The 19959-nt window shown below is 40.9% G+C and overlaps 3 protein-coding genes across 5 annotated transcripts in view; all 3 read left to right on the plus strand.

Annotated features, from left to right (window-relative positions):
• Positions 1-16: 16 nt before the first annotated feature.
• LOC139780378 (uncharacterized) lies at positions 17-3241 on the plus strand. The gene is made up of 7 exons (XM_071718997.1): positions 17-447; positions 656-811; positions 1561-1956; positions 2036-2185; positions 2228-2533; positions 2808-3009; positions 3192-3241. Exons 1-7 carry the CDS (start codon positions 235-237, stop codon positions 3239-3241), a joined length of 1473 nt encoding a protein of 490 aa, XP_071575098.1. The 5' UTR covers positions 17-234.
• Positions 3242-3591: 350 nt separating this feature from the next.
• On the plus strand, positions 3592-7838 carry LOC139780376 (uncharacterized). Its single transcript, XM_071718995.1, has 8 exons — positions 3592-3991; positions 4570-4797; positions 4896-5373; positions 5455-6163; positions 6370-6600; positions 6670-6840; positions 6912-7384; positions 7464-7838. Exons 1-7 carry the CDS (start codon positions 3592-3594, stop codon positions 7230-7232), a joined length of 2538 nt encoding a protein of 845 aa, XP_071575096.1. The 3' UTR covers positions 7233-7384; positions 7464-7838.
• A 2799-nt stretch (positions 7839-10637) lies between these two features.
• Positions 10638-19959, plus strand: part of LOC139780379 (ras-specific guanine nucleotide-releasing factor 2) — a 60360-nt gene continuing 51038 nt past the window's right edge. For all 3 annotated transcript variants that reach the window (XM_071718998.1, XM_071719000.1, XM_071718999.1), the window contains exons 1-4: positions 10638-11235; positions 13815-14030; positions 16180-16310; positions 19298-19414. In XM_071718998.1, the coding sequence (XP_071575099.1) occupies positions 14003-14030; positions 16180-16310; positions 19298-19414 (276 nt within the window). In that variant the 5' untranslated portion in view covers positions 10638-11235; positions 13815-14002. The remainder of the gene's footprint in view (positions 11236-13814; positions 14031-16179; positions 16311-19297; positions 19415-19959) is intronic.

Raw genomic sequence — 19959 nt, forward strand, 5'->3', positions numbered from 1 at the left:
TAAAGCGTCCGTCGGAATCGCGCCCAGTATCGATGTCTCCTTCTCTATCGCGGTTACTATGGTGTGTAAATAAAATATGGTAGAGCGCCAAACCACAAAATCTGCAACTTGGCGTGGGACATGGTGTTCGCAAAAATTGGACGCTTTACAGTCGGTTATTAAAGTTGAGGGAACGACCGGTAAAATTTTGTAAATACTGGATCGTGAGAGTGTTTCTCAAAGCGTCAGGGAGAGATGTCTTACGCCGAGCATGGACCCCGCATTTTTTTGACGGGTAGACCAAGCAGCGGTGTACCTTTGACTTACGGGGATTACATCCTGCCGCAGAAGAGATCGGAGGGTCGCTTGAAGCTGTACAACTCGTGTACGGATATTCGTGCTTGGAGCCCGAATGTCTTGGAGAGCACGCGCTACTTCCGCGAGCTCAACGAGCATGACAGACCCACGGTTCGTTTCCCACGCGAATATATTTTTTCCCTCGAGGAATGTGTGCCTTAGGCTCCGAGTCGCTGCTTATCCCGAAAAAGGATTTATATTTCATTTGTATACGTAGCTGTGTAAACGAATTCAGAAATTTTTCAACGAGCGATTTTGAAATCTGGACCGTTATTGGCGGTGGGAAAATGTCGGTTATCTCGATTCTCTTTGTGTGCAGCCTGGGAAACTGATACCATTCAACGTGGTAATGGAAAACATGATAGCACTTACGGCTCAAGCTCAGCGTGAGCTTCACGTCGTGCGCCGAGAACTGCGGGGATACAGATCCTTGAATCTCATCCCGGAGCAACGGGCTCACCTGGAGAAAGATTTCGTGAGCTTCCGCGAGCGCGTTAAACCGACTTCAGTCGCAATGATAATAGTCTTCTCCTCCATTTTGCAGGACAGAACTACTGGCGGGACCGATAAGGCGGAAGAAATGAGAATTGAATATGTGATGAGACCGCTCGCTCAGGAGGGACTTAGATTATTCAACGCAAACAGGATTGCATCCTCGCGGCATTTCGACGCTTATATGTCGATATACTTTCGTCCTGACAGATTTCGATACGTCGGAGACGGCCGTCCGCTACTAACTAATACGCGCGTCTCGAGACATCATCTGAACACACATCCATTATCGGAAAATAATACTTATCTGGTGTCGCGCGTAACGTCCTGCGATATACTGACCGAGGTGAAAGCCACGCGAGGTAAAAGTTGCAAGATACAAAATTATTCTTTAAGAGCGTATCCGACCAGACAGCCAAGTCTGTCGAAAGCAGATCTTGCGAAGTACAAATTTTGTCAGCAGAAAGACTACAGATTTGATTAAGTGCCGACAGAAGTATAGACAACAGAGTCTACTAACATAATTAGATAGCAAATTGTCGGCAGAAATCGAACAGATTCTGCAGAACTATAATATCCAGGTTCTGTGCGATTTCTGCCAATCTGCTGTCTAATTATGTTAGCAGACTCTGCTGGCAGAACATAAGTTGAACGCAGTTGAAATCTGTTATCAATCTGCCGACATACTGCTATCATTTTACTTACTGAGCGTTTATTTTAAATATTTATCAGAAATCAAAAGGCGCGAGGTTTTGTTTATCAAAAGAATTCTCTTTGAGCAATCTCAAAAGCACGCTGAAACAATCCGTTGCAAGCAGAGCGATAAATTTTGCAGAGCGCAGCGAGCAAGCGAGCGTCTGCATCGAGTACGTTGACGCGTCTTCCCAAGCGGTGCAAGATGTTTGCGAGATCGGTGTGCAAACGGAGGAATGTAAGGATGACGACGCTTACGACAGGCAGTCCAACGTCGATTCGCCCTCCAGTCAGTATTACGAGACTACCGAAAGCGTGTCTACGTCCGAAAGCGAGTTAGGGATAAACTCGGATCCCGAGGTCTGCGAGAGAAGTCATAAAGGAGTGATCATCCAAAAGGATTCGGAAATTATCGTTCTGAAGAACGAGCTTGGTGTACGAAACTGGCCGATTTGATTGAAACGAGTCTCTATACAACTACGCACGGTGAACTTTATCCACGTTCGCTTTTCAGATGAAAGAAGACGAGCTGGAAGAGCTGCGGGAACTCAACAGGCATTTGAAAACATTGTTAAAACAGAAGGACGAAGATTCAAACATTCTGAGGCGTAACGTTAATGTAAAAATCGGTACTTACTCCCGACTGCTTCAATTAAAAATTTGTGTAATTATTTGACTCTCGCGTCCCTAGACCCTGCAAGAAAAGTTGAAAATAGTGAGCGTCAGACGCGACTGCGAGACGGTAGATCTAAGTGCAAAAGTAACAGTATCGAAAGATTTTATACGAATTGCATATCTCTTTCTCAACTGGGGTCTTTATCCGTCCTTACTGTCCCTCCCGCAGGTTTCTTCTTTCGAGTGTTTGGTGGATCAGTTGAAAGCGGAGCTAGCTAGAAAATGTCAAGTTTGTTATTTCCAATCGCAGGAAATCCAGAAACTTAGGACGGAAGCTAAGGAGGCAGAATTACTTTCCGTGGAAAATGAGTCGCTCACGGTTCGTATGCGCGAGATTTAGCAAATGCCACGCCAATGTATATTATATATACAGTATATATGGAGGGGTTAAAGCCATAGTGGTGTAAGTCACTTTTTTTAACCTATCGAGTTAAGTTCATAGATGCAGTCTACACATGCAGATATGTTGAAAAAAGAAGAAAAAAAAGTGGTCAAAAAAATTGACTTACACCACTATGACTTTAACCCCTTCATATAATTGCTTCGCAAAACTCGCGAAAGCTTGAGTTCGGATTTAATGAATTAACATGTATAAATATGTGATAAATTAGCGGAAGGTGAGGGAGATGGAGCATTTATCGAGGGAGGCGGAGAGCTGCGGTATCGCTTTGGAGCAGATGAAAAATGTCTGGCGAGAACGTGATACGCTTCAAAAGCAATATCACGAGCAAAGTTGCACGCTGGCGGACAGGGAAGATGAAATAAAACGACTATTGACGTTGATAAAGCAAATGTCTGTTACGTCTGACACTCGTGAGGTGTGCGTCATTTGGCTACATGCGTCACATCGCAATCCATTAATTTTAACGTCGATTCAATTAATAATAAGAAATAAATTATTCGGGAATGGTCGGTGCGCGACGTTACATTGGCCTAATTTATAATTAAGGGTAGAACGGCGTGAACATAATTAAAGGGATTTTACGCAATTGCAGATTTACCGATTATTGCGAAGATATGCCGTCACAGGGAATTACAGCTTTGAATAATAAGAAAGAAAATTTTAGGGACGTAGAGATAACTTTTTAATCTAATACTTTCTTCATTTCTGTGAAGTAACAGACAAAGAAATTAGATTGTCGTAAAAGTGATTAACGTTAATGAATTCGGTTACCGCCTGCCTATACATGTCGTAATCCTAAATCTTAAATTATCCTTGCAGAAAAATGCATAAGTATAATAGGACACATAGTAATAGCAAGCGCGTTTAAACCTTGTCTCACTTATGTATGTCTTTTTTCCCTCGGAAAATCTTTTTTGTTTACATTTTATATCTCTTTCTGTTATTTGCTTATGTAGATTTCTCCCACTAATAATTTTCACGATCAGGTAGAGATGAATGATGTAGTGGCCGACTTGAGAAATGAGATTCAGGCAAAAAACGACAAGATCTCGCAGTGCGAGATGCAGCTAGTTTGCATGGAGCGGGAGGTCGGTAATCTGACTAACATGCTGAAAAGCAGTCTGAATAATTTCGACGAGACTAAGATAGCGTACGAGGGCGTTTGCGATTACACCAAGTGCGAGCACGACACTTGCTTAGACGTGCAGAGCGCGTTGTCCGCTTTAAAAGCGTTCATCGCCGAGTTGGAGGAGTGTAAACTAGAACGGCGTAATCGTCTGCGGGAGATAGATAACTTAAAGGCTTATGTGGCATGTTACAGCCAAGAGACCGTCAGCGAAATTACAAACACAGATTTTGATACCGGACACGGATCGATTCAGCCGGCTGCAGGTATATATTTTGAGAACCCGGAAACCTTTTTCGCGCTGTCTTGCCTCAATTGTTGTTCCAACAATTCGACGTCGTATTCACGTCAAATCAATCCGCGTTATTACAGTTCGGATCAGTGATTCGTAAGAAATGGAGAATTACCTTTTATTTGTTATTTCTTCGTGATGTAGGTTGCTCCGTTGCAATACAACAATGCACGTCCCGAATTGATAAGATATCACGGGGAACTACCTGAAGATTAGCGCTTCAATCTCTTCTATTAAAAGTTTTATTAAAGTTTTATTAAATCTCAGATATTACAGATTTTGTTCAGTGTTTTATACCGCGCATGTTTAAACATTGCCTCATTTATGTATGATTTTTTTTAGAAAACTTTTTTTTTTTAATTTTATATCTCTTTCTGGCTTATATTTATTTATGTAGAATTCTCCCGTTAATAATTTTATATCAAATTTTGTATTCCGCGTTAAATAAGTATAAATGATTTAATAATGACGCTACAGCGCGCGTGGGAAATAATTTAAATCAATGGATAATCTGATACAGATTTAATTGTGTCAAATTTAATAATATTACAGAAGATGTTTCCACTCACACATCGAGTAATGGCGACTGTCATTCATCTAAAGAATTAGTCAGCGTTCAGATTCAATCAGACGATGTTGACACTACCACAACGTGTTCTGAAGAATCGGAAAAGATAGAATTGAACGAAGTAATCTCGTATAAAGATATCGATCGTGCCCTCGCAACGCACATCAAACGTTCCATTGACAAAATACATGAAATATCCGCGGTACTTCAAGGTATTACGTCTATCTCAAGTATCCCGTGTAATTCCTTTAAAGCGACGACCGCGTGACGAGTATTACATAATTATTATACATAATGAAAATGCATTAAGGTGCCGGCGATCATCACGTGCAAATTATCAAAGAGTTCACGAGGCAGCAGCAGGAGCTGCAGAAGAAGGACCTCGAGATTACGGAATTGAAGCAAAAAGTGGCGGAGCACATGTTGCGAAGGGGCGAGGGCGACTGCGCGATTCAGGAACAGTTGAGGAAAAAGATGTTGGAGAAGGAGAAGGTGTTGGAAGCTATAATAAGTAAAAGGGACTCGAAAATCAAGAGGCTGCACGAACACCTCGCCGCACTGGAGAGCGATATTTTTTCTTACCGCGCGGAGTGCGACGCGTTGAAAGTCGAGAACGCCGAGCTCATCGATGCGAGAAGCTTACTTTCGAAGGAGAATGAAGCGCGCAGTGAAGAACTGAGAACACAGAGGCGGCAGATGCGCGAGTTAACTCAGCAGATAGACGACTTGAAGCGGACCGTCGACGTCTTAAAGGAAGAAGCGAATAATGCCGAGAACATGAAAAAGAAGTTAGTGTAATTTCGTTATTATTTTAATCTCCATTAATATTCAATCCATCGTTCTTAAAAGTCGACTCGTCGATTCAACAGATTGATCGATCTGCAGATGAAGAACAACGATCTTACGAATAAGCTTATACAGGCAAACGAGACTGTCTCCAGGAACGCCGAGATCATCGCCGAGCTGGAACGTAAGGACGAGAAGAACCGGATCGCTCTGACTCACGGAAGTATTAAATACGACGCGATGATAACGCAGAAGCACGGCGATGTCGTGAAGCTGCGAGACGAGAATCAATCGCTGCGCGATCAGTTAAGGGAGGCTGAGGTTGAACTCGCTCGCAGTAACGACACAATATTATCATTGAGGAGGGAAAGCGACAGTGCGGCCGCGATAAATGTCCTACGGGCAAGTCTGTCGGACTTGGACGTGGATAAGGAGAGGCTGTTGGCGCAAGTGGACTATCTGAAGAGCGAAATAGCGTGTTACCGGAGTTCCACCGCGAGCGTCGAAAGCAGACTGCGAGCGTTGTCGCACGGAAATGAGACATTGGTGGCGGATATAGAGATTGTAAAAAGTACTAACGATCAATTGTTATATCCTTCCGAGGACACGAGGTCGTCTCTGAAGGATGCGCTGTACACGCTTCCCAAAAGAATTTACGAGACAATTCTGCGTCTTCGAACGGAAATTATGGAATATGATAAAGAGACAATGAACACATGTTATCCAAGTAAAGAAGCTCCCGAAGTGGAAGATGAGAGAGAAAAGCGACAGAAAAAATTATATGCTAATAAGGTACACGTAAACGAGCTTGTTAAAAACAATATAAGAGGACAGGCCTGAGTATATACGTAGTATAAATTTCAAAAAGCTTATTAAATTTCATTGCTCATTAAATTACAGAGCTTATTAAATTTTTTTCATCAAAATGTTTCGTTAAAATGACTATTAACGTCTCGGTATCAAATACAACTGCACTAATGCTTGCAATTTTCCTTCAGTCTTGTCAGCAAGATGAGGATATATTAGATCCTGCCGCTCAAGAAGTAGATTATAATTTTGAGAACGCCGCGCGCAAGTTAAAATTCCTCGAAGGCCAATATGAAGAAAAACTGCGAGAAATTAAGAACCTGATGGACGACGTGAAACTAAGAGATAGCGAAATAAAGAGCCTTCAGGAATGCATTACCTATTTGTTGCAGGAAAAAGACGATCTGCAAACTAAAGTTAAAGTACGTGCGCAAGTTTTCTTCTCGTTCACAGCATCACATTTTAAAAATACTTTTTCTTCCACCTGACAGTGCCGAACGGAGGAGTATCAGAACAAATTGACGTTACTGAAGAAAAAGTACGACAGCAGCTTGAACGCTTTTCGTAAAAGGCATAATGAAAACGTCGAAAGATTGCAAGCGAGATTCGAGGACATTATGAAAATCGAGAAGAGCTCGTTCGACGCGGACAGTTGGCTGCAGGTACGCGAAGGAATCGATTAATAGGTAACTTTTTTTTTTGCGTCGGTTCGTTACGCGGTTATTCTTTCTAGTCGCTGAACTTGAAGGAGCTGTCGGAGCTGCATAATCGAATCAATATTTTGAGCTCCCACGCGGCCGAGAATACCGAGTCGAATACCGCACATATCGAAACCAGGAAGGATCACTACAGCTGTCGGGATAATACCCAGGAGCATAGGTTTTACAACAAATTCACTTTGCGTAAGCAGTACACGAGGGAGAATAGATCGTCTTTAAGCGGGAAAACGAGTGAAGAGAAGTTTCACTCCAAAATTTTCGATGCTGAAAATAATGAGAAGATGATAACGGAATTATACTCTCGCGATTTAAAGCTTAAACGGGAACACAGGTAATTTGTACTTTACGTACATTTACTAATCGTTAATTTTGAGACGAGCGCTTTGATCATATCTTCTCGCAATAACGACGATCATTCAGTTCCCTCGAGGATGAGAAGGAGCATTCTGGAAATGCGGGATCGTCTGAATCTAGAACAGACAGAACTGTAAGTACGCAATAATTTAATCACGCTTATGTTGCTATTGCTACGCTAAAATACTTAGACACGCGATAATACGTTGCAGCTTGACTGGCAGAGGGAGAAATTCATCTATAGGTGTAGCATACATCACAAATTGAGCAACGCTCGCTGATATTCGTATTAATATAGCGGTATTTTGTAACGGAGAGATTTTCAGCGAGAAAAAAAAGGGAGACGGAAAAGCGGAAGAGGCAAGATATTGTTACCTTTACGTATTGCCGTATTTAACAATCACGCGCGCATTAAGAGATTAACAATATATATTTTATACAAATATAAGAATATTATTTGTTACTAGCTCTATTTTCTTGGTATGCATACAACTTTTTTGACGTTCTTTTCACTTATACGCTGTTATTCTTTGTTTAATCAAAGTTGTACCCGTGTTATTTCATTTGTAAAAAAAATATGTATTTAAAATGAACTTTGCAATAAATGCACAAATTACGTGAAAAGTGACTTTTCTACGGAAATTTTTATAAATTGCCAATAACATATGAAGTAGAAACGCTGCTTACAAGAGACGCGTATATACTTAAAGAAATCTCTCTGTACCTTATGAAAAGTTACATCCTGGGGGGAATGTAAAGCGAAAGAACTCCGCTACGTGCCTTTAAGCTTCCGTAATGGGAATCTGTGCGTAGATACGACAGCACGTGTATATGTGTAATACGCCGCAATATCCTAGTTACCTTCAAACATGTACAGAAACTGACGGAAAACTGTTCCTTTGAACCTGAGAGAAACTTGGAGAGTTGAGGAAAGAATATCTCTCCATATACGAACGTAATACAACACGCGCGTGGTGAAACGTATGCGGACGACGGAGTTTCGCAGAAGGACCGGAGGGCTGTAAATTGCGTCTGTTTCAGCGTGGGGTTTACCGCATCACTCCTGATGCACGAAGCGCGCCCGGTGCAACCCTGCGCCGCCAGTTGCGCTTTACGATATTCCGATTGGCGCCCCGACAATAGTAAATCCGATTATAACCAAAGGAACGTATCTATAATTCCATTTCGCGGGGAACAATACGCGACTGAGTTTGCTCATTATTGTCATTGCGCCACTGTGTCCTCGTGCACCCGCGATTATTTCCTTTTCCGCGGTGTAACGCCTACGTTTGGCGCAGCACCGAATTACGTTTGCCGCACGGATTGGCGCCTTTCTCTTATACCGACTATAAGCAAAGATAGATTATGTATGCAGAACGATTTTAATAACTGAACTGGGTTATTACTCCTTTATAAATCAAAATAGAACAAAGAACAGAGAGAGGAAAATTACTGTTTAAAATCTACCATTTTTTTGTGATTATGTCTTTTTAAGTTAAATAATACACCAATACATTTGCAAGATACAATTACACTTTTCTTAAAAATGGAAATACATATTTTTTTAGCGTAAATAGATTTTTCTCATTATTCTGTGTATAAAAATAATGTAAGATAATCGCGGGAGGATTTTCTCGTGGGGGTTTTAAAGGATAATGTGTATATTCGCAGAAATTTATTTCAGGAAATAACTTGAAAGAACGAATTGTTCTTTCAACAATTTGTATTAAAATAACTAGTGATCAACTTGACAATGTTATGAAAAACATACAAAAACGTGTTAGAAAATGTTTAAAATCTAATGGTACATAATAAAATAATTTTATGATAAAATGTATAATAGTTGGTAAAACATTGACCTTCTGTATTGACCAAATTTACGTTATTTTTTCAATATGACATATTAACATTTTGATTTTTCTGTTCTCTTTAAGTATACTTAAAGAGAACTCTCTTAAGGTAGCCAAATGCCTCGTCATCTAATTAGTGACGCGCATGAATGGATTAACGAGATTCCCACTGTCCCTATCTACTATCTAGCGAAACCACTGCCAAGGGAACGGGCTTGGAAAAATTAGCGGGGAAAGAAGACCCTGTTGAGCTTGACTCTAGCCTGGCATACTACCTTGTATACAATATAGTTCTCGAAACAAGATTTGCATCTTTAAAGCTCGATTTCTAAGAACGCGATATCAAAGTGAGGTAAATCTTTTTTAATAGAGTCTAGAGACTGTAACTATTAATTACACGCAATTAAGAATTAAAGCATTCTCAGAAATCCAGCTTGAAAGATGCGAAACTTGCTTCGAGGACAAAATCCTACTTTATATTTAATTTTAAATAATGTTAAAATATTTTTAATTGATACTTCTCTCGGGAGACAGGAAGCTATGCACACTCTACTTTTTAATAGCTTCAGTTAAAATTCTTCTAATAAGAAAACTCCCTTCTTCGAAGAGATACTTTTTTTTTCAAAAGAAACATTATAAGTGCTTTTTCAGCGACATAAATATAATACATGCATAAATATATGTAAAGATAACGCCGTGGACTTCGGCGAATTAGTTTCAGTCACTAACGTAACTCTTGTCACTGAGCGACACATTATTAATTTCTAGGAGTGAGTCACGCACCCTCGTAAGTTCCTTTTGTAATATCTTTGCTTGTACACGCGCTCGCAACACACGCGCTTCATTAATTTCAATACTAAAGTGTCCTCTCGTATTTAGCGGACGAATCGTGAAAGCTTAAACAAATTGTAAAGACAAAAGACTTTATTAATGAAAGCAAGACCGTAATATTTTATTTTATCCAAGAATGTCTCTTTGAAAGCGGAAAGAGTGTGCATGCATAAATTAAAGGAATTATAGGGCATACGAAACAGAATAGAACTCTAATGGATGGTAGAATATATACACGCACGCTAACGTAACATGCATTACATTTTGTATTACATTTTGCTTACGTGGTGCATTTTTTACGCCCCTTTTTATTCATCTATGGCACTTCAAGGTGTTTCGACTATATGTATACTTGTTGCGCTTATCCATCAAGGCTCTTCTTCGGGACTGAAATAAGCACTTTTTGCTGTTAACGCTAATATATAACCCAACTTGGTCCGACCTGAATTGCATAGCCAATGGGGGTGTTTTCGATGTTGGATCCAAGGTGGCCTCTTGGCAAGAGCTAGGCGGCAGGCAGTCAGGCGAGCAGGCATAGATAGTTCCCTCTCTCTCTCTCTCTCTCTTGCTCGCAAAAGGGCGAGAAGGTGAGGTGCCTACGGGCAAAAGGGTGAGTTTACGAGGCATACGAGCTTGCGCACTGGCGGGCCCATCCGGCGCAGCCTCCGGGATCCTTTTACGGGGCGGTGGACGCGCGCGTGTCCGCGATATATAGGCGGAGGACGGAGCTTGTCGGTCGGTCGGTCGCCCTCGCGCGTCAGGCACGTCGCAACCCCCAACACCGTAGCACGTCGCAGGTCGCCGGGCCTCCCGACCATGAGAAGAGGAGCGTCAAGTGCCGTCGCCGCCGGCCGTCATCACGGGACGTCGTCTCCGCCAGCGTCTATATCGCACGCGTCTACATCGCCGCCTTGGTCGTACCGGAAATAAAAAATCGGCGTCCGGGAACCCCCGTCGTCAATCCGTTGTTGTCAAGGACCGGAGCGAGAAAAACCGGGTGGCTGCACGCACCGACGGATCTCTTCCGGTGTGATCTCGCGGCCGCAAAAAAAGAAAAAAAAAAGAGAGAAGGGAAGAGAGCGAGGGGGACAGAGGAGCTGTATCTCGGCAATTCTCCAGAGAGACGTACGAAGGAAGGGAGGAAAGGGAACGGGGGTGGTGATTACACGGCATGCGGTCTTGAGAGCACGCACGAACAGGTGGCGAGGCGGGATCCTCTCTCAGTGGAGGACTCAGTTGCTGGCGAAAAAGAGGGCGAATCGGGAAGAGTGGCGGTACGGCGCGTGCGACGAAATACGTGCAGGTACTGTGAAAGAGGACACGCACTTTGAATTTTTCTTTTATCTTCTGATCCTTCTTTTCTTCTCCTCCTCATTTCGTGTTCTTCTCCCCCAAGGGGGAGGATTTTGAAAGGTCGCTTCCGCATAAGCTCTTCCGCCTTTCGAAAATTCACCTTTCGCAGATTCACCCAAATCTGCTTAGTGTGTCAACTTTTTTTGTTTTATTCAGTACTTCTAAGTAGTCTTTTCGAGTTTCGTGCGCGTAGTCGGTCTTTTATAGCCTCTCTTGGTAGAAGTGACGATCTTTATTTAGATATCGATGGAAAGAGCTGCTATCACAGCTCATTAACATAAATGCAAACAGTGGGGGGGAAAGCGGATTTAAATTATACGGGGATCCGAATTATATCCTTCCTCTCTTCTCTCACTGGCTCCGAGATTAAGGATAACGATTCGAGAAAACGAATGTAAACATATGATAATTTAAAATTTCTATTACGAATATTAGAAATTAATAAATGGAGCAATTGATTATGAGATTGGAAAATGCGCAGGGGTATTTTTAAAATGGGTATATATCTGGCGAGTGTTATAAAAAAAAATGGATCCGTATGGCTGAGTGTATTTATCGGAAAACTCCTAGAGCTACGCGCGGCTTACGAGCTTTAAATAAAAAGCTATCGTATAACTCAGCATATTTTCACTTGTAAACAGACTACATGCGAATCTCCTCCTATAATACTTTCATCATTTTGTCGGCGTAAACGCGGCGGTATTTATAAACCATAAGATAAACCGTACAATATCGATTAATTTCCATCGATTACGGAGTTGTTGCGCACAAAATTATTATATAGGGCTAATACAGTCATTATACACATATATACAGAGTATGAAATTAACAGTGTTACAAGCTATTTCCTTGTGAATGATTAAAGATGGCAAAATCAACTTTAATATTTTAGGGTTTACCGGGGCCATTCATGTATATGGACTACTATTATTAACTTTTTGTTTTTTAAGTACAAATATTATATATATATAGATCAATTCTTTTTATATAATTCTACAAAAATAAAGAGATTTCTTATATTTTATTCTAATATAAAATAGAAAATATTGAATAAAAGATTCACTTTGACCTTTGATCGATTTATGATTCTATTCTTTGCACATAAATACAATGCATCCGCAATGTGCAATTGTTTTTTTTCCTTCAAATGCCGTTACGTCTGTTTTTGCGTCGATCGATTCTTCTCCTCATTCTACATACAAAGTAAGGTCATTAGAAAATGAATGCTTTTTACGGAATATATCACATTTTATATCAAAATATATCAGAATAAAATGTAAAATATCTCTTACGGAGAAAAAATATGCATTTTTGATGAACCCTAGTTTAATAGTGTTACATAAAAAGCCGAGAGAAGCCAATTTGTGTAAGAAAAGATAATTTTATTTTTAAAAAGACGAAGGATTTGCTTCCTTGCCGTTCTCTGGCAGCGGTAGCTCATATATCACATGAAAGGCGAATCCAGAAATACTAGAGAAGATTTTGTTGCCATCTCCAATTTTCCGAGAATACAGTTTGTAATACTCTTACTTTCGTATCCTATATAAAACTATTCATTAGAACGCATATAACATCTCTTATGCCTAAGAATAAAATAATATTTTTCCTTTATTCAATATAACCGGATTGTAGAACATTAACGCGCTTCGGCAGCTCGATATCTCGGAAAAAGGATTAATACGTGATTCATGTATAAAAAAGCGTCAAAGTTGCACTCGCAATCAGCGGGAATCGGAAGTAATCGTAACGGCTATCATTGGAATCGCATTAACGTTAAAGCTATTAAGTACTCGAGAATATCGATTTTAATCGTAAACAGCAGCAAGATCTTATTTCCTCGGGTCCTTGCGTATGCCGTCGTTTCAATTTCCTGCTTGTAGTGGCGGTTCACGCGCGCTCGCTCGCTTTTACGAGGATAAAAATGACGCGGAACAAATGATCCCGACGTACCATAATAAACGAGTTAAGAGATCGGAAGCGATTTGTAATGTGATGTTGGGATTTTTAATTAACGCCACCGCGGCGTGTACGGAAAATTAAGTTTTACTTTATACAGTTCCGATTCAGTCGCCATAAAGTTATTGTGCTTCAGCGCATAGTTATATCGCGCGGGATGCCAGTGCGCGAGTTAGTTCCGATGTTTATTCAGGGATACACGAATAATTTCGGTTATACGTCGAGTCGGCCGGATAACAATATTTATCCGTTACGAATTAATGATCTATCATCCATCTGATTCATACAAATTAACGTTATCGGCGCGGGCGGGTCCCTGTGATGAAACTCGATAATACTTCGTTACGCGGGGAACGCATCAGCGTTAAATTGGACGTCAATATGTTTCCGTAACGATAAACATATTAATAGATATTAATGGTATCTGTCAACAATATTTACCCTCCGATGAATCGGACACGGTGGCAACACCGCCGCGCGGATTGTGAACTAACAATTTTATTGATATACGAATCCGCGCTCTAGTGTTACGCGCGATTTATCGAGCGGATTCTTCTCTCCGCGTTTGTGCAGATGCAGCGGCACGGCTTCTGATGAATCTGCGACGTCACCGAAAGCGAGATCGAGATACGTTTCTCGACGCTTTAACATCGAGGCATTATTTTCTTATTTCGAACACAAACAAGGTAATTTGGACAATCAATCACCGCTGTGAAGATTAAATGTGAGGAAACAACCCTCCCTGGTAACGACTTGCAATCATGCTCAGCCCCAAGATGCAAAAAACTGGTGAGTTCATTTCGTTTCTTATCTTTTTGTTGGAACGCACAAAAATGTCTAAGATTAAAACAATTGTTCAATATTACCGAATTTGAGATTAACAAAGCCGTATGATAAATACAAGCTTATAGGGAAAATTTTATTAAATTCTTTAAATTACAAATCATTATTATATTTATTTCGAACGTGTTATTATAAAACAAAATTAAAAGTGTTATTAAAATAAAACATCAGGCAAAGAGACGTTAATTATGGATTCATATATTTTCGTAAAACTCTCTGATTTCGTGATCAATATTGCATAACGTTTAATATATTTGAATATGCATTGCTGTTTAATAAAATTGAAATGTGACAAATGAATGCATTTCGTAAATTCGCTTTCTAGGAATTTATTTAGCTGTTTCCAGGAGAGATGCGACAGGCATTAATCATCATTTATTTAATTGACAACTGCGAAGTGCATTTAATCACGACGTACTATCTAGTATCTATGTATCTATGTATAAAATTGCTATTATATAGACTTTCCAATGGTACTTTTGTTTCGTCAAACAAATAGTGTATTTTATATTGCTGATTTATATATTAAATATAAAAGCGCAAACGCACATCAAAGGTTTTCGTGCTTCCCGTTCTCGGTACTACAATATTTGCGTTGGAAAGTTTGCCTTCTCTCTCTCTCTCTCTCTCTCTCTCTCTCTCTCTCTCTCTCTCTCTCTCTCTCTCTCTCTCTCATCTGCGATAGTGCCTGCTTTATTTTATAAATCCATTGTTTGCCGGGAAATTTTCCTCGCCATATCGAGATTAAATTTTCCATCTCCGCGCGAGGATATAAATACAAATAATAATGGATACCGCGAATCTCTCGATTCGCGCTCTCACCTTCCCCCTCCGTTTTTCCACACGGCGCACGTATGTAGTACAGCACATACATGCGAGCTCGTGCATGCCTGCGTGCACGGGCAGGTACGGATTACGCGAGTTTCCTCGTTCTCGCCGGAGGGTGAAACTTCGGGCTCGATTTCCTCGAACGGAAGAACAAAGTTTCTCAAACGTCGCGTATCTTTGCGCTGAAGTTAAACACACGATCGCGACAGTTCCGCGACGAACGATCGCTATACAACCTATAAATGTCGCCCGCTCGACGATTCGCGTCTCGCGTCACGCTCGCGAAGCTGCAGTTGAACCAAAGTCACATTCACACGCGGAAACTGAACTCTGGAAATCGTGCGCGCCGTGTCGGAGATTGAAATCTATTCGGAAGTAGCGCTGGTAAGCACGCGCGACGGACGTGGACGACCCATTCCCGACGACCAAGTGTTCGATTAAACTCCCCATTCGGTCGCGATCGATCGCAATTTTTTTTTATCCGCGAATTTGCCTTCGCGCGGAATTTCATTACTTCGTTTCTCAAATGACGCGTTTTTAATCACGGAGACGACTTTGCAACAAGTATCGCGTCGGGTATTGATTCGTCGTACGAACGGCGAGACTATCGCTGTTTATCATCGCAGCTTGCTCTCGGTGGATTATTAATATTTACGATTGATGCGATGCGGCAAACAAGATTCGCCGGCACTTTGAGCCCCGTATTATTGGAACGGTCGCATGGCGAGATAATTCGATGCGCGATTGTGATGCAGCGCGCATTGTTGCGCCATGCGAAATGTATATATCCGGTATGTGACTTTGCAATTCGGATGTTAATTTGGCGTTTGCACACGTCACGCTGATTTACAGGTATACACACAGGTGGAGAGATCACTCTATTCGCGTTATTATAATTAATTCTCAGAAAAGTCGCGGTGCAAAGCATAAAAACTCATAGATGAGCGAACTCAAAACGCGAACTCATTACAAAGAACGAAATTAATCGAGATAATGTAGGCGATTTAATTATGCGCCGCAATATTTTTAATGGAACGTCTGACATTTTCATGAAAATTTGCTGATTGTTTTTTTTTTCTTTTGCGAACGAATTGTTCTCTGTACAACATCGTACAAGTTTTATTTTGCAAATATGTCCGGGAAAAATTCGCGCGATGACATTTCGAGCGGCACTGCATTCTTCACACACGTTAAAATCTGAATAGCTATATACGTACCGCTTTTATCGCTTCATTCACAAAAGCTGCGTGCCTATGATGTGTTACAGTGAGGGTAAACGACTCCCAGCTGGTCATGCTCTCAGAGAAAGCACATTACGATCATTCGCTGTCAGGGTATTTGTACAAGCGGACAGCTGACTCCACCAAGTGGCAACAACGATGGTTCGTTCTCTATCAGGTCAGTGAATTGTTTGATGAACTGTTGACCGTATCGTCGTGTATTAGATCGAGCATAAGCATATTACCAAGGCGGAGCGATTCAATTTGCGTGATCCAATTCGAGAATCTCACGCTCAAATCAGAATCTGAATTTATAAATAAATTTGGCTGAGGTAATATTTTTCGTAATAAATTTAATAATTAAATTTAATAAAAATGAAATGCTGATACACACAAGTATCAAAGATTATATCAATTTAGAAAAGACCAAAACCCATGGTCGAAACGTGACGATTAATCCGACCAAAACCAATGGTCGAATTGTCACGACATTGCCAAATGTTGTTGATTAAAAATAGAGTTTTTCTTGTAAATAAATTTGTCTCCCTTCATCAATCTGAAATACGTAGTTCCTTTTTTTTCATACAGTCTAAAAAATCGAACTTTGCGATTAGCATTATACCTCATAACGGCACACCAGTTCGTAATTTTTCGAGATTAATTGGCAAAGCTCTCCGCAAGAAGTTTACTCGCGGCGGGAAAGTTATCGCGAAGTTATCATCAAGTCAGCGTAGTCAGCGCACTCAGCGTTATATTAAATAAAACGACGTCATACCTTAAAGCGGAATTTTCAACTATTAATAATCGTTGAATTAAAATAATGACAATACCTAAGTTTCCGCGGGAACTTGTACTGCGCACAAAAGCGTCTTCCTCGATCCGCGGAAACTTCATCGCTCGCGGGGATGCCGTCTACTCGTGGCCTAACAAACTTCGAAAATGAGGCCTCATTAACTGCTACGGCGTTTCGGGCCAGCCAACTAACTGATACAATTAAGGAAGGAAACTTTCGATACAGTTCGCGACAGATATCTCACTTATAGGAGCATATCTATGCCAAGAATTCGGTCTTCGCTTCTTTCCCTTCTCTCTCTCACCCCGTTCTAATATCGCACGATTCCTTAAGCCCAGCGATAAATCTTCTCGTTATATGCTTTCACGATCATCAAGCCGCTCAATTACGGCACCGACACGAAACTTCTAATTATTCTATTAAGAGTCGTGTTATCGCATCGCAAATGAGTTTCAGCTTTCTTCTTCTTTTTTTTCTTCTTTAAAGAAAAGTTTGTCATCGAACCGTTTAACTAATTTTAGTTTTAAAGAAAAACAATCTACGAAGTGCCACGGGATTTGCCACGCGCACTTTTACCTACCCGAGCTTGAAACGGCTATGTACCGGGAAGCAATAAGTAGGAGCGGATAAATACGGGAGGTATTGCCCTTTTTCTTTTCGTTTTGATAGGATCAGATAAATACGGGGGAAGCGCAGACCCCGTCGCTTTTCGTTTAAATAAGATCTCGGATAAAGTAATAAATAAAGTGGAATATCGCATTGTTTCGCGAAAGTTTGTCAAGTAAACGACGATATCGTCGCGCGGCGGAGTCTTGTTTCACCCGTCGGCGTCGCGGATCGAAACTTTCGCTGAGATAATCAAGTGTATATCGACGAGAGACGTTTCGAGTCACCGGTTAATGGAGGTAACTCGAGTTTGCGCTCTTATAGCTTAATAAACTTATCTTGAATCCATGAAAATCGATGCCTTATTATTTCACGCGAGAACGCTCACGTAATTTCCGGAGAGTGCGAGTTTGAAGCAATTATATAATAAATAAATAAAAGGAATAAAACTCATTCTTTCTCGTGACGCTCGGCAAATTACGTACATGCAATTTCCGAGTTGAAGTTAAGTTAATCAAAGATTTGTGCTCCGGGGTATCTCCTTTTCTCCGTTTCTTACTTTGAGAAGTAAGTTTGTTTCATAGAATTTTATTACTAAAACACGAGTGTTGTCGCAAACTGTATTATACCTGTCGGCAAACGCGCAACGTTTCCGTTTTGTAATTCGCAGTTAACAATTTCTGCACAAATTTGCACGGCACGAGTTGACCTGAAATCCGAGCATAGATAGGCGCAATTAGACAAATATTATGGACAATTAAAATTTCGTTTGTTTGTCGAATACTATTTGAACCGTCGATTATAACATTTTCGGATGCTTGTCGATAATGTCACGGCGCGACAAAAGCGAAATCGTTGTGTTCCGAGTGTTCCAGGTTGTATCATGTATCAGCAACGCGAATTTTATCCGGCGGATTATTCGGAACGTAACTGGCTTTTATATGAAATGAGTGTGCGTACAATTGCAATATTCATTCCGCAAATCTTGCGCCGCGCAAAACACACACACACACACACGTGCGCCCTGTAATTTAACGTAAAACCAGATGATATTATTTTGTAAGCATTTATTTTTTAATAACGCGCAGCAGGTAAATTTGTGCGATATTTTAGTTCCTCGCAGAACCGAGGGGAACGGTTTTCTGTTTTCCGCCCTTCATAAACGTGTATTACAAGCCATTATTTCGGTAACGGAAGGTAAAAACATATTTGAATTTAACGCTACGCTATTTCACACATATCGCGCTGTAACGTAACTGAAATATGCGAAGGTATATTTTACATGTACACAATCCTAAATAAGTTTAAGTTTTAATTACTGCGTTCTCTCTGAATGCCTCGCTGAAATTTGTTTACTCTATATATGCAAGCATAGAGAACGGCTCCGTGCTTCGTACCCGCGCACCCAGTGAAGGAGTTCTTCAGTAGAAACAGTCGGCGTATGGTCAGACATTCCTGGCGGTGGAAACCTTGTAATGGAAACTTAAGCGACACAATATTGTGGCTTAACTCGACTTGAATTAAATTCCAGACACGCGGGTTGTATTGTTAAAAGGTTTATTTTATTTGCGAAATTAAAAGCGTGACACAGGACCGCGTGAAATATCCAGGCGTGAAACATTAAATATCGTGACATATCATTATTTTCCGTGTCCGCGCGTATTATACAAAAAGTTATACACAGATGCTTATTTTCTCACGTCTCCCCCCCCGTCTCGTAAGAGGAAAGCGAGGTTTACCATACGTGGCTATGACGTCTGTTACAGAATCTGCTATTCTATTACGAGAACGAGACTTGCTCACGACCCAGTGGCGTCGTTCTGCTGGAAGGCTGTTATTGCGATCGACTCATCACCGCCAAAGGCAAAGAGCCGGATAAACAGGTACGCAATGTGTGTTGCTTTGGCGAGCGCACGAGCTCTCTGCAATGAACGCACCCCCGCGCGTGACCGAAGAATTTTAGTCAGCTAAACGGCCGCTCGCGCCCGTTTTACTTCCATTTCCGCTTCGATGTAGCGCACGCTGTTTCTGCCCCACTTTATTATCGTGCATGCGCCAACAGGAATTGCATATGAGTCAGTCGAGTTATCGAAGCTGTCGAAATCTATATAAAGCGCGCGGCGTTGTCTTTAAACTTTTTCTAGAAACACAAAGTTACATTTTTCCCACAAAACAGCGAAAGTTGTTCCAACATACAGTTTACGTTTATAGAAAAGAAAATTTACGATTGTCAATTAAGTTTTTCTCTCTTCTTTCTTTCTCCAAGCTAGATTACTGTACAAAAATTGATAGACGGCGACACGCAGAATAATGCAATTCTCCCAGCCTCATTTGTTTCCGATGATAATGCATTCAAACGCGTAATGGATAATTCAAAAGTGTTTACTGTATGTTAATGTATTTAATGTCAAAGGCTAATGTGTCGTTT

The sequence above is a fragment of the Temnothorax nylanderi genome, unplaced genomic scaffold (assembly GCF_030848795.1).
Source record: "Temnothorax nylanderi isolate EJ_2023f unplaced genomic scaffold, tnyl_v1.0 TNYL_tig0274_pilon, whole genome shotgun sequence".
In the NCBI taxonomy this organism is placed as follows: Eukaryota; Metazoa; Arthropoda; class Insecta; order Hymenoptera; family Formicidae; genus Temnothorax; species Temnothorax nylanderi.

Bases quoted from the DNA above. Each gene is read 5' to 3' on its own strand.
- LOC139780378 (XM_071718997.1), top strand. From the start codon at position 235: ATGTCTTACGCCGAGCATGGACCCCGCATTTTTTTGACGGGTAGACCA. The intron at 448-655 runs GTTCGTTTCCCA...CTTTGTGTGCAG, and splicing joins ACGAGCATGACAGACCCACG to CCTGGGAAACTGATACCATT. The intron at 3,010-3,191 runs GTGAGGTGTGCG...ACGCAATTGCAG, and splicing joins GTCTGTTACGTCTGACACTC to ATTTACCGATTATTGCGAAG.
- LOC139780376 (XM_071718995.1), top strand. From the start codon at position 3,592: ATGAATGATGTAGTGGCCGACTTGAGAAATGAGATTCAGGCAAAAAAC. The intron at 6,164-6,369 runs GTACACGTAAAC...ATTTTCCTTCAG, and splicing joins AAAAATTATATGCTAATAAG to TCTTGTCAGCAAGATGAGGA. The intron at 6,841-6,911 runs GTACGCGAAGGA...TATTCTTTCTAG, and splicing joins ACGCGGACAGTTGGCTGCAG to TCGCTGAACTTGAAGGAGCT.